Source organism: Amblyomma maculatum, chromosome 4 (assembly GCF_055883805.1).
Source record: "Amblyomma maculatum isolate TAMU_Amacu chromosome 4, ASM5588380v1, whole genome shotgun sequence".
NCBI classification, from domain to species: Eukaryota; Metazoa; Arthropoda; class Arachnida; order Ixodida; family Ixodidae; genus Amblyomma; species Amblyomma maculatum.
Window position 1 is genome coordinate 96,747,369 of NC_139347.1, and position 13,216 is coordinate 96,760,584.

The 13,216-nt window shown below is 46.3% G+C and overlaps 1 protein-coding gene across 1 annotated transcript in view; it reads left to right on the top strand.

Moving 5' to 3' along the window:
• Positions 1-13,216, top strand: part of LOC146191725 (acyl-CoA synthetase short-chain family member 3, mitochondrial) — a 52,703-nt gene that overhangs the window by 22,816 nt on the left and 16,671 nt on the right. The window contains exons 8-11 of the mRNA XM_084600367.1: positions 3,116-3,226; positions 4,326-4,366; positions 6,648-6,751; positions 10,371-10,466. Of these exons, the coding sequence (XP_084456493.1) occupies positions 3,116-3,226; positions 4,326-4,366; positions 6,648-6,751; positions 10,371-10,466 (352 nt within the window). The remainder of the gene's footprint in view (positions 1-3,115; positions 3,227-4,325; positions 4,367-6,647; positions 6,752-10,370; positions 10,467-13,216) is intronic.

Below are 13,216 nucleotides of genomic sequence, written 5' to 3' on the forward strand. Positions count from 1 at the left end.
CATAAAGCTAAACAAAACCTCAGTACACACTTAACAGCTATTCTGTTGTGTTCTATAAGTACAAAATATCTTCCGTTAAACCATTTCAACAGAGTCGAAAAACAATAGTTGTCATTGTCAGAGGACCGAATGTATCGCAAATGGACCTATAAAATAAGCTCCTTCTCACTATTTCCGATAATTAGAAGGCCTACGGACCTTGCGTACCGCGTCCATGGCCGGAACATACTGCGGCAAACTAGGTTTTTTTTTTAATAACGAATGCACTCGACAAATATTCATGCACTATATCCAGGTGCTTGTCTCTAGAGTGTCTTGTTTTGGTGACGATTGTTTTGTTATACTCGTCGCATTCGCCACCTTGCATTTCTGAATCCATGCGCTCACATCTGCACTATACTGACAAGGCTGCAGCCCATGTTGCCATCGTAGCGAATAAAGTTCTTCTAGGGGGCACTTTCGGCCACTAAAGTGCGATGAGGCGAAAGCCTTTGAAACGGCGCTGATTCTTGCTTTACTGCGTCTGCTTCTGTGCGCCTTTCATTTAGCGTTCGAGGAAGCGCCATTTAAATGAAAGGTGCACACGGACGCCAGGGTCGGAAGACCGGCGGCGTATTAGCAAACCATATCCCGTAGGAGCACTCGAGCAGACGACGCTTTCAGCGATTTAAACGGCGATTGTTGCTGAAAGAACTCTCTGAACGCAACCTAAAGGTAACATACATTCACTGTAAACGGGGATTGTTACTGAAAGATGTCTCTGAACGCAACCTTAAGGTAACATACACTCACCGAGGCAGGAAATGATTATGGGGAAGGTATTTGCTTAGTGTGTTACTTAAAGGTGTCTGTAAACGCAACCCAAAGGTAACATAATCTCACTGAAGGCAAGATATAATTACAGTGAAGGCAATTGCAAAAATAATATTCAGAAAAAAAAATGTACAACACAGGAGTCGAACGCATGTGGCATCAGTGAAAGGTGCTTGGTGTTAATCCATTGCGCCACCAAAACTTTTTTTTTCTTTATTGCCGACTTGGGCATTCAAAACAAGACGATTAACAATAAAACATGCCAGCACACTTTCGCGTGACACGGCGGGTTAAAACTTTTTCAGTTTTACCAAACTGTCAAGCACATGCATCCATTGTGGCTGCTCGGGGAGTGTCATATGCACTTCCCTGAACCGCACAACACTGTGTATGAAATGTTCTTGTACAGCATTGACTTGTATATCTGCATTGTTAAACTGCATGCATTCTGGTTTTCCACAAGCTGTGGAGGCCCAGGAGCATTATTGTATCAAAGGGAAACTCCTCTGTATTAGGAAAAGGTAAAAATCGTATGCCATATGCATCTAGAAGTAGCTCTTTTTTTAAAGTTCTCTGAAGCACATCCCAGAAAAAAATGGCATCCCAACAGTCCAAAAACACGTGTTCTATCGTCTCAGGTCTGTTACACAAGAAACAGCTTGTTGACCAAGGGACGAACAGGCCTTTAGCGTGCATCCATGTTTTGACTGATAATGCACTAGTGTGGAGTTTAAAGAAAAATGATTTGACAGGTGGTGATATTGGCATCTTCTTAACTCTCCTGAGTACATCATCTCCTGGGTCTGGACAGTGCGACAAACGGTATATCGGTACAGGAAGCATTGTGTCCACTAGGTCCGCATACAATTTTTTCCGCTTAACATTGCACAAGTACTCCATGGAAAAGCGCACATGCAGCAATCTGTACGCGAGCACCACTTCTCGCAAGTACCCTCTTACTGTACCACCTACATTGAGACACGAACTGACAAGAAAATTAGGAAGGAGTCGACCAAGCCGAACTTGGATTACTGTTCTGAGGAAGACATCATTTTGGTCACGAAGGTACATGAAACGCGAGACAACTTGTCGCAAAAATAAATGCGCCAGACCAAGCCCTCCTTTTTGTACGGAGAGAAACAAATTTGTTCGGCTCGTCCTTTCCCAGGTCGGCGCCCAAATGAAAACGGCAAAAACACGGTTAAGTTTTTGTATGTTTGTCCTCGAAGCACTGAGCACATTCATTACGTACCACACTGTAGCAGTAAGGAACAGATTACATATAATGGCTCGCGAGAACATGGACAACTGCCTTCCTTGCCACGCATCACTTTTTTCCTTGGCCCTCGATGCCTGGTCATGTCAGAACGGATCTGGGTCCCGGTAAGAATCAAGGGGCACTCCTAGATACAATGCTGGAGTGGTTGACCAGCGCATCCGAGAATAGTGTTCGGGTGTGACCTCCCAGCTACCATGCCAGAAACCGCAGCTCTTTTCCCAGTTTATCTGGGCACCTGTGCAGCTGCAAAATTTCTGTACTACATTCTTCACCTCACAAATACTTTCTCTATTTGCACAAAAGACAGCGATGTCATCTTTTGGCCTTTAAATGCGTCCTTATCCGTTTAGACAATATATCCACTATTTGTCGCTTGGTGGCGCTTGGTGGCGCTGCTCAGAGGAATCACACGCCAGAGCGTCGTCTGCTCGAGTGCTTCTACGGGATATGGTTTGCTAATACGCAGCCCGGCGGGGTCGCCTTCAAATACAAGTTAATCGTCTGGTGAAGTTATTAGTCATGACGTCACGTCCGGTCATGACCGATGGCGTCACCAGGTGATGACATCACAATCTCGCGGTACCTCGCAGTATCTCGCGAAGTGTGACACTTCTCGCGGACAGACACTCATGAGCCCGGCTGTCGCCTTAAAATAGGAGCAATGCCACGTGCCGCACGCCGTGACGAAGAAAGGAGTTTTGGTTGCCACGTCCATCCAGCGATTATGCCCGAAACGAGTGAGGTATTCCACCTGTAACGGTGGCAATAAAGTTTCAAATAATAATAATAATTAAACTGTGCAGCTGCGCAAACGCCAAGCGCCGACCGAAAGGTAGTGTGTGTGCTAAAATGACGAGTCGAACTGTGATTTTAGCGTATGCAGAAATGCGGCCAAGATTCGAGTCTTCGACATGGCGACACCGTATTACGTAGAACAATGACATCACGTGTGCATTTTCAATGTTATGCATGCAAGCAACGCCGCTGTAATCAAATGATATCGTGTTGTCGTGGTGACCGCAGGGCAAGCCAGTGGGGACCCCGGACGCGAGCAGCTTCTTCCGGGTAGTGAGCGACCACGGCGTCTGCGCCATGTTCACCGCGCCTACGGCCATGAGGGTCATAAGAAAGGAGGTGAGCGCTTCCGCTCGATGTTTGTTAAGGCGAAAACCTTCCTTGGCTATGTCTGCGAAAATATGCCCGCAAAACGTGGAAGTAAAACATGGAAGCGAAATATGGAAGCAAATGTAACTTGTGATATGACGTCACATTAAGACCAGACTGATAGTCATGAATGTGTATATAACAACAAGTTGAATATAAACGTCCTGTCATATCTAGCCGTAATGTGAGCAATTAGCCATGAGTCATAGTCACTTGTCATGACTCAGTCAAATTGGAGATCCAATGTGCATGACTACGGAGTCCATGACTTATGTAGGTCATTCAAACTCATGACCATGGCTAGTGTCTAGTCATGCCACTCTAGGCGATGTACTAAAGAGCAGCCGATCCACATGCTTTCGCATTTCTCCAGTGCAGATTTCTGCAGTGCTCTCAAAGTTTTTTACGTCAATATGCGAACCTTCGAACGCTGTGCACCCTGCTTTCTCACGACGTGACGTGATATCATTGAAAAGAGAATTGAAACAAAGTCCGGTCTGTCGAAGCGCTCAGGAAAGTGTGAGTGAATAGTTAAAGAAGAACAAAAAAGAAATGCGTTTTATCAATAGTGTTTTTGTTGCATTCGGACAAAAACATATGCATGTTGACAATACAGCATTATGTCGCAATAGGAATGATTTGAAACCCTGCGAGTTTTGTCGTAAGCCCCGCGTGCCACATGAGCAGTAAGCGGTACCCGGTACCCAATCGCATGACGCGCACGCTGTTATTTATCATCTTACCATCTGGGCAATCGTGGCCAATATAAAATAACTCGCATGTATGAGCGTATTTTTTTTTTTTACTAAAAGGTCATACGCGCTATCACTGTGAAATTAATATGCGCCTCAAACTGAATGTTTAGCGAAAATTATATAAACTGGAAAGATGCTCTCCTAATTGGCGGACCATGCGTTTTGCCAAACGGATCGGAATACAGCTGCAATGACTACGTGTTTTGTAGCCAATCATTCAACAAATCAATGGCCACTGTATAAAACTTGCATAAGCTGGGTCTCGCCATCGAATAGCTCTAAAACTACTCATGCGTGTGATTTTCTTCGCGCAGGACCCTGAAGGCGAGATGGGAAAGAAGTTTCCTGGAAAAAAGTACGGACCACAGTTTAATTTGCATGTCTCTTTATTTCACCTTTGCGCCGTGCGGTGATGGTGCTGTGGTTAGGGCGCTCGAGCGCTGTGCCCGAGGATGCGGGATCAAATCCCGGTCGCGGCGGCCGCTTTTCGATAGAGGCGAAAAGCAGGCACCCATGTGCTGTGATATCAGTGCACGTTAAAGAACCCCAGGTGATAGAAATTTCTGGAGCCCTTCTCTGCGGCATCTCTCATAGATGGCGTCGCTTTGGGCGTTAACTCCACAAACCAAAGCCATACCAATTTGAACGCTGAAGTAGTATTGGAAACGGTGGCCGCGTATTACGTTCGTGTACAACATTCTTCCGCGTTGGGACGCAGTCTCTGCTTTTGATATATACAGCTTGTGCCACGGTATTTGTATCGAAGTCAGTGTGGAGCTTCTGCTAGCCTGGTAGAGATCAAAACTTGCTATGGCATTTCTATGTTCTGTGTCCCAACTCTTCGCAAAATGCAAGTATACTCGGTCATGTAGCGATAGATGTCAAAGAATCTTCTTCCAAAAAGATCAAGCTTTCGATTACAGGTGTCTATTCTGCTTTAGTTCTTCTCAACAGTCCTGTTCTTCGCGTCTGTTTCCCTCATTCTACATTCGACAGCGGGTCCGTAAGGTGGTGATGTAGTCTTTGTCAAACGTTTAGAGCCCAGAGGGTTTCCTTCTGAGCCACACCGTGCGGTTCGTAATGCATTCTCAGAGTTCCAACTTTATTGAAGGCAAGGGTAATTTTTGTCCTACCCTCTCCATTGTGAACGACTTCTAGAATGCTCAAGGGGCGCTACTAGACAGATTAGAAACAGACCCCTTGGGCTCTAAACTTTTGACTAAGGATGTACGCATTGCCTCACAGCCAGCTGGATTGTTGGCCTGCGCGTACGTGGCGAAGCACTCGGTGACTGCTTCTATGTACTCGGCTCAAATTTTGTGGCTTGAAAACGACGTGCCAGCTACTTCATGTCATGCCCAGAAAATGTAAGACGACTAGAAGTGGTTTACCGTTGCGCTATAAAAACTTTACCACAAATTAGTAGTTGGCGTAGCAATGGGGCTTGTATGGTAAGAGCAGTTTGATCATCATTCTGCCACAAAGTTCAGGTAACCGGTGGAAGCCAACAGGCGAATTTATAGCAGACCAACAAGTGCCTCTATGCCACCATTTTCCTGTCAACATCTGCTCCGCAAGCTCCTCTGTTCGAGCGCGAAACCAAACGCTTCCTTAGTTCGTGTTTATTGCACGTGTACAGATTACAATTGCCATTTAGTTCCTTCTTCACTATGGCCCGATATCGACATATCTCACTTCTCAATTATCTGCTGTTGCTGATTTTCAAGACGGAACCGCACTGTGGTACCGCGTCCGCAATGACGAGGCGGTGCCACTCGCGTAGAAGCCTCGCTCTTTTCAAGAGCGCGCAAGATAATTTAAAACGCTGGGCGACTGTGGCAATCTACTGCCTCGGTATACGAGATCCCCCGTTGCAGTCTGATTAGAGGTGTAAATCGAAGGCGCGGCATGTAGCGTACAGAGACTTCTGCGCATGTCATCAAAACCTGTCACGCCGAAATTGACCCGGCGACTTCCATTACAGCGTCCTTCTTACCTCTATGCACCTATACAACAAAAACAAATTACGAGGCACTTTACCGACTAAAGTAGTGAAAGGCAAAAGCCTGAGTGCCGCATTCTGCTAAGCAACTGGCACTAATCAGTAGTGAGTTAATTAATTAGACACAATTAATTAGCCCATTATCATTTAGGTAAACTGTTAATTAACAATTCATTAGTTAATTATTGATCTAATTAGTCATTGTTTAGTATTATTGAATCATTAATTAGTAATTGATCATTGATTACCATATGACCATGTAAGGCACGCATTCGCGCATACTGTGGTGGTGCTCTGGGATTGGTCGAGACCTCTATACGTCATCCCGCCTCGGCCAATCAGAGCCGCCGCAAAAGCGGAACTCATTTGTCCACGACAGCATGAGCCATTAAAGGTTTTCGCCTTAAAAGCTCCGTTTGCTGTCCCCAAGCTGAAATAATAAGAAAGAGGGCTTCGTGAACCGTTACAACCTTACTATGGACTGCGCACCTGAGTCATCTCATGGCCCAAGGAAAAGAAACGGACCGTAACATCGTAGGACGCGCAGAGGGCCAAAGATCGCAGGATTGCAGAATGAGTGCGCACGAGCGTGCACCCGGAATGAGCTGCCTTGTGACTGTCCGCCAAAATGCAGGCTACGGCACCTGTTCCTGGCTGGGGAGCGGTGCGACCAGGAGACGCTCCACTGGGCTCAGAAGGTGTTTGGGGTGCCAGCGCTCGACAACTGGTGGCAGACCGGTGAGTGGATGCGGTGCCCGCGCCGCAAGAGGAACCCACATATCGCCGCGAGGTCTAGGCGACGCGTTCACCGAAATGGTGATGGACGATACCTAACGCAGAACAGCGCACCATAACGGTAGCTTGTCGGTGGACTACGAGCGTCCGTCTTGTGATGATGTATCAGCTCAAGCACAAGCATACTGAATAATAAACTGCAGCCATTTCTGCTAATTCTTTCGATGTATCGATTCCGCGATAATTTTGGTCAAACACTCGCGGAGAAGCCGCTGGTCTATTTTCCCGACCAAACCGCTGTGGAGAAACCACGTTCCCCACCATTTGTATCGTACAGTCTGCAGGTGTACAGACAAAAGACACCGTGTTGAAGACCACCTACTTTTGACAGTGTGTTTACCTCCTAAAATCAGGTACAGAAAAGTGAAGTGCTAAAATTAACATGGTCACCTAATTACATTATGTGTTGGCAGTGCGATGACATTAGAAGTGATCAGTTGATGTTTTCACACCGAATTCTGCTTCCTGCTTGCGTCAGCGACTTCTACACGTCTCTCTGCGCATAACGAGAGAATTTTCCGGCCATCACATAGTAGGTGGTTAGACGTAATTTTTCCTAAGGTGTCTGAAAGCGGCGGCACGGACTAAATGAAGATATGTCGGAACGTATAGATGTCACTTTTAGTCTGGTGAAGACACTTCCTCAAGCCATTCATATTTGATGAGTCCAGTAACTGTCAGTAGTGTAATGGCCAGTCACGAGATGGCGCCATGTATCCATTCGTGCGCCGTCGCTGTTTCACCTTTTCAAAGCCACTCGTGTTTTTTTCTCCGTCTCGTTCTTTTTTTTTTTTTTGTTCTGTGTTATTAAACAAAATGGCAGCCTGACAGTTGTGTGTCATTTCGTTAGCTTCGTACCAAATCCACTCAATCTGCGACTCCAAAGGATCTGGTCACCCTGCGTACTCAACAAAACCAACAGTAACACTCTTTCAGCTAATGCATGGGAGCTCTTCTGGCCTGGTGACGTCACTCTCTGCTCGCAAAGCATACTTTTATTGAGGAAAATCACTTTTCCATAGTTAGCCTTCCACCGCTGTTGCTATAAGAGAATAAGAGAGGCACTTTGAGCATGTATGCATAGAAGCAACGGAAAGATCAGTAGGCAGGGTTTAGCGGAGCTCGATCTAAACTTGTTTTGGTAGAGCTTTCGCCCAAAGCGAAGAGAGAACTACTTGGAGGCGAGTTTACTGATCCTCACCCTTGGTTCCCGTTAAGATAATAAGACCGCGGCTCACAGCACCCTCGGCCACGTTCTGTTCAAGCAGGCCACATAACTGGATAAAGGACATACATGGCATCAAAACAAGTCTTGACTGTTGTAGAATGTGCGCATATAATCGCCGTTATTCGCACACAACAGTCATGTCGCGAAAACTTCAGTCTACGTAAATACTATTTTTTAAAGGAAATAATGTACTGCTGAATCCAGATATATAGAATCCGTATATATTGCGGCTTATTGGCTATGTCAAACACACAGATCATGCTTGAAAATTTTTGTCTGGAAGTTTAAGAATGCCGCATTCTTAATCGCAGTAAATATTTCCAGCTGCTGTATATATCGAACTGCAAGCCGCGCATCTGCAAATTACACTTTTAACAGTGCTTTTGAATCACGCCACACACGTGGTAATGGATATTATACGCCACTTTTTACTTGAGTCGTATCCGACTATAGCATGGCTGCAATGTATTCTTACTTGTAGGTTTCAAATATGCTTATCTATCGCCAATTGTTTATATTGTTACGAAGCGGCAAGCCGATGAAGACAGGAGACAGAACATGACCGATGGCGATGGTAGATGACGTTTAATGAATGTCCGCGGTGCTAGCGCGAGCGCTCCTTCCCGCGCCACTGCCCGCTTCTTCTTCCTTGCCGTCCGTAACATGACCCGGGGCCACCGAGCGATCGTCCCGATCATGGACGAGGAAGTTTAGCGATGTTAATGATTTTATGGCATGATGATGGGCGTGTCTGGATGCTTGAAGAAGAAGAGGAAGAAGGAAGAATAGAACGGCTTGCCGGTACGATGTCTGATGCGTGGGTGATCCACCTTCCTTGGAGCTGTCAACCATCCGTCACCAGAGTCCATGGGACCGATGGCTCGAGGTCACGTCGGGCAGCTTGGGCGGGGGTTGCATGTTCGTGTCCATCGGTTCCTTCGGGTCTTTCGGGTCCTTCGTTTTGATTCTGATTCGTATGCCTGTTCTCCTTGTCTTCAGGTCCGGGCTGGGGGCTGGGCGGTGGTAGTTGTTCAGGTCTGGGCTTGAAGGAAGGGCTGGGGCGAAGCTGCTCGGCGATGTCCCTGGGCCCTCGGTGATGGTCCCGGCTTGAAGATGGCCTCGATGCTCCAAGGCGAGGATGGGGATGTCGTACGCCGCACCTCCAACCAAATGTTACGAAGCGGCAAGCCGATGAAGACAGGAGACAGAACATGACCGATGGCGATGGTAGATGACGCTTAATGAATGTCCGCGGGCCTAGCGCGAGCGCTCCTTCCCGCGCCACTGCCCGCTTCTTCTTCCTTGTCGTCCGTAACAATATATCGAGTAATCGATATTTCAACTTTTTCCCGACCCCCTTCGCGTTAGACATATGTGGTTTCGATTATGATTTGCATTCGACGGTTGACGATTTTCTGGTGCGATAGCTAAGTGTTTCGTCTGGGAATTGTTATTTTGGTGTGTTTATTTCTGCGTGCTCTGTTTGTTTCTGTACAATCCGGAATTATGCTTTGTTATTTTTGCATTCTGGGTAATGGAAATAAATTTTTGTGACTTGTCCTTGTGTTGTTTCTTCCGTTTCCCTTTGTGTGTCCCGTCTCGTTATAAGCAGTGCCTTCCTCGTAGAAGACTCATTGCATGAAGTAAAACTAAGAATCAGCACCATCCAATGGAAAAAAATAGCAAACAGAAAAGTAAAGATCTCTATATGACATTCATTTATGGGGCTACGCTGAAGCTGTACATAGAGGGTACTCAGAAAGGGATCCAGTCTTTTTGACAGCTCGAGGGGCGCAGCTCCCATATACTTTACCTATCGTAGCAGTTTGTAATTTTCTAATGGTCTCTTCGCGTAAATTTTCTTCCTATTTTTGTTCTATACTGACCAGGTGTGTTCTATCGAACCTCGGGGTTCAATCGTCAAAAATGCAAGGGTTGGTCCTATGAATGTTACTTATTATAAAACTAACTTCGATGCAGCGTATATAAACGATAGGATGCCTCCCCTATATAAAAAAAAGCAGAGAATTGTCTCCAGAAGGAAACGATGTTTTCTTGGGACATCAAACTTTTTGTTGTGTTGCAAACTATTTCTGCAGCGCTGCAGTATTTTCTACGTGTGTTTTCGTATTATTGTAATATTAGTGTGTGTGTGTGTGTGTGTGTGTGTGTGTGTGTGTGTGTGTGTGTGTGTGTGTGTGTGTGTGTGTGTGTGTGTGTGTGTGTGTGTGTGTGTGTGTGTGTGTGTGTGTGTGTGTGTGTGTGTGTGTGTGTGTGTGTGAAAGTAAAATGAATAAAACCTCCTCTCCATCCTTTTTTTTTTTTTTTTTTTAGAGACAGGTTCACCAGTGACGTCGACGTGCGTTGGCTTGGGAAACACAACGGAGGTTCCTGAAGAAGCAACCGGCCTGCCAGTTCCAGGGTGGAACGGTGAGGCTACGAGATGACAATTTCTCGCATTCAGGAACTGAAAAGAAGTAGAAAGAAATTTTCATTTCACTTTGGAATTATGAATAATTCCTTTACTGGTAAAATATATTTCTAGGCACCGACTTCAGGCGGATGGTCTCAAACGAGTGGTAGCTGGATAACGAGCTGGCTTATGAACATAGGCTAACAAAACTGTGTGAGATAATGGAGGCACAAAATGCAAATTAATGGGTTGGTAATTAAGCGAGCAGAGACTGCGAACGAGAACCGCAAGAGGATCGAGTCGCGGACGGGAGCCTTTAACGCCATTTCGTCATACCCGTATGGGCTTAGCTCGGGTGTCCCACATAATATATTTGCTAAACGCCCAAGACGCAATGCTTGCGAAAGAGAAGTTGAGTCTCTCGAATCTGCACCAGAGGACGCGAGCTTGTTACGAAGTTACCGCGCAAGAATTGGTGTGCCACATTTAAAGCACTGACCTTATGTACTGCCGGGCTAATGGCGCATTCACAAGATGTAAAGGAGGTAAATAAATTAGCAGCAGCTGCCAGTCAATAACAGCGAGCCAATACTACGCCGTTTTCAACTCGTAAAGGATAAAGATACTATATTGCGATAGGAAACAAATCGCAGGGGACGATTGCGATTCATGCGATGAAGTACATGTGTTAACAATATGACACCTGTACAAAGTTCAATTACAGAAATACGGATAAAAAATATATGATTTTAAAACGTCCATTTGCCCACGCACCCAAACCTTCTCCTTCTTGTTGAATTTAAGGGTGACAAATTTATTTAATAAAAGTTCTTTCTTATATACATACTAATCTCTCGTTATAACGATGTTTTTCGGCTCTCCTGCGAGGACGAAGGAGAGAAATCCCTCTCTCATTTTGCCGCCTGTCAACCACGGCAGGTGACTTCCTTTCATCGAGTTAAGTAGGAAGGTAGCGGTAGAAGCTTCAAAACCACGTCGCCGCTTTTTGCGCAAGTAACAGGTGGCGGAGACTCCAGAACCACGAGGTCGTTTTGAGGGCGGTAGCGCAAAATGTATTACTCTAAATAAAGCTGTTATGTACTGCCCAAGCCTCTGGCAGGTGATAGTTAGCAAGTGACATAGTCAGAAACTGATTCACCATCATCATCAAAACGTTTTATTTCCACCGAAATGAGACTGCTTTTTTGGACATCCCGGCACGCAGGCCTAAGGGAGCCCGACTCAGGAGCCTCGCAAATTAAGGTCTGGTGAAGACACATTGTTACTTCACTGCCTCAGCCGCCAGGCGGATGGCTTGTTGCTGTTGAGTGCGGTTCTCGCTCCGCAGCAAGGTCTCCCAGGCTTCTCTATCTATATTTTGCTCGGCGCCAGGGCTGCCAGCACATTCCCAAATTATGTGGTCTAGAGTGCCGCTCTCCCCGCATGTTATGCAATACTGATCTTTCTCCTCTTTAGAAATTGTCACGTATACCCAGAAAGGGCTTATATGATTTCCCCCTTGTAATCTTCTTCACGCAATTGCCTCCTCGTTTCCGAGGGAACGGTCAGGCGGCGGATAGACCCTCCTGCTCAGGTTATAATGTTCCGTGATCTCGTTGTATGAAATCAAGCTATCTTTCATGACTATGCGAGAGGGCTGCTCGGTTGGCGGGTAGGTGACGTCCCGAGACCAGCTGACATTGCCGAGCGGGCATGCGATGGGAATCGAACTCGGGACCATTAGATAAAACAGTCGCCCGCTTCCCTTGACGCTTTGTAATTATATCGAGTAGTCCTTCACATAGTCTGGCAGCTTACTACTGCACGCTGATGTGTATGTGCGAGATAATAACGGCACGCGTTAAGGAATTAGTGAATAAGCGAGCAGCAGAGCTGGCCGTGGTACGAGGATCCATAATGGAAGCTGTAGAAGAAAAAAGAGTAACAAAGCTAAACGAGGGCAAAACACGTTAAGGCACCAATAAGTAATATTTAGCTTAGCCATGCGAACCAAGAGCCATTTTTGTACGTGGAAAGCAGGGGCTTCGGAACTACGACGCCTTTTTTCTTTTTTTTTTTTTTTAACGCAATAAGAATTCCGAGACAAGCCATCAAAGGTGCTGAGAATCATGGGGGCGTCTGCAAGCAGAGCAAGATGAGAGCTGCAGGGTTCGCGAGTAGAGGGGTACCCTGAACCACGTAATATGGGAGTGTTTGCAAACAACATTGATAGTAGAGAAGCCTGGTAGTCTTTGCTAGAAAGCCCAACCCCGAAACACCAGCTGCTAGCAGTTCGACTGGCTGAAGAGGCCGCCGAGATCTAAGGGATAGCAGTATCTGCAGCGGATTCCCATCTTCCCTAAGGCGCCTCTCCTCTAGTGGGGAGAAGGAAAGTGTGGTAGGAAAGAGCCCTTTTCTGTCGGACAATAAAGTTCACTCACTCACTCACTCACTCACTCACTCACTCACTCACTCACTCACTCACTCACTCACTCACTCACTCACTCACTCACTCACTCACTCACTCACTCACTCACTCACTCACTCACTCACTCACTCTAGCTAGAAGTGAAGCTATCTTCATTTCGCCCATCTTTTATGGCACAGTGACCAGTGACTATGACGGTACACTCACACGCCGGCGTGGGGATCGACTGTCTGTTGCTACGGCAGGATTGCGATGGCATTGTGACGAGTGTTTCCGTAGTGCTAGAACAGGGAATAGCATCTCGGGAAGGCTTCTACGCTTGTCCCGTACACGTCGTGG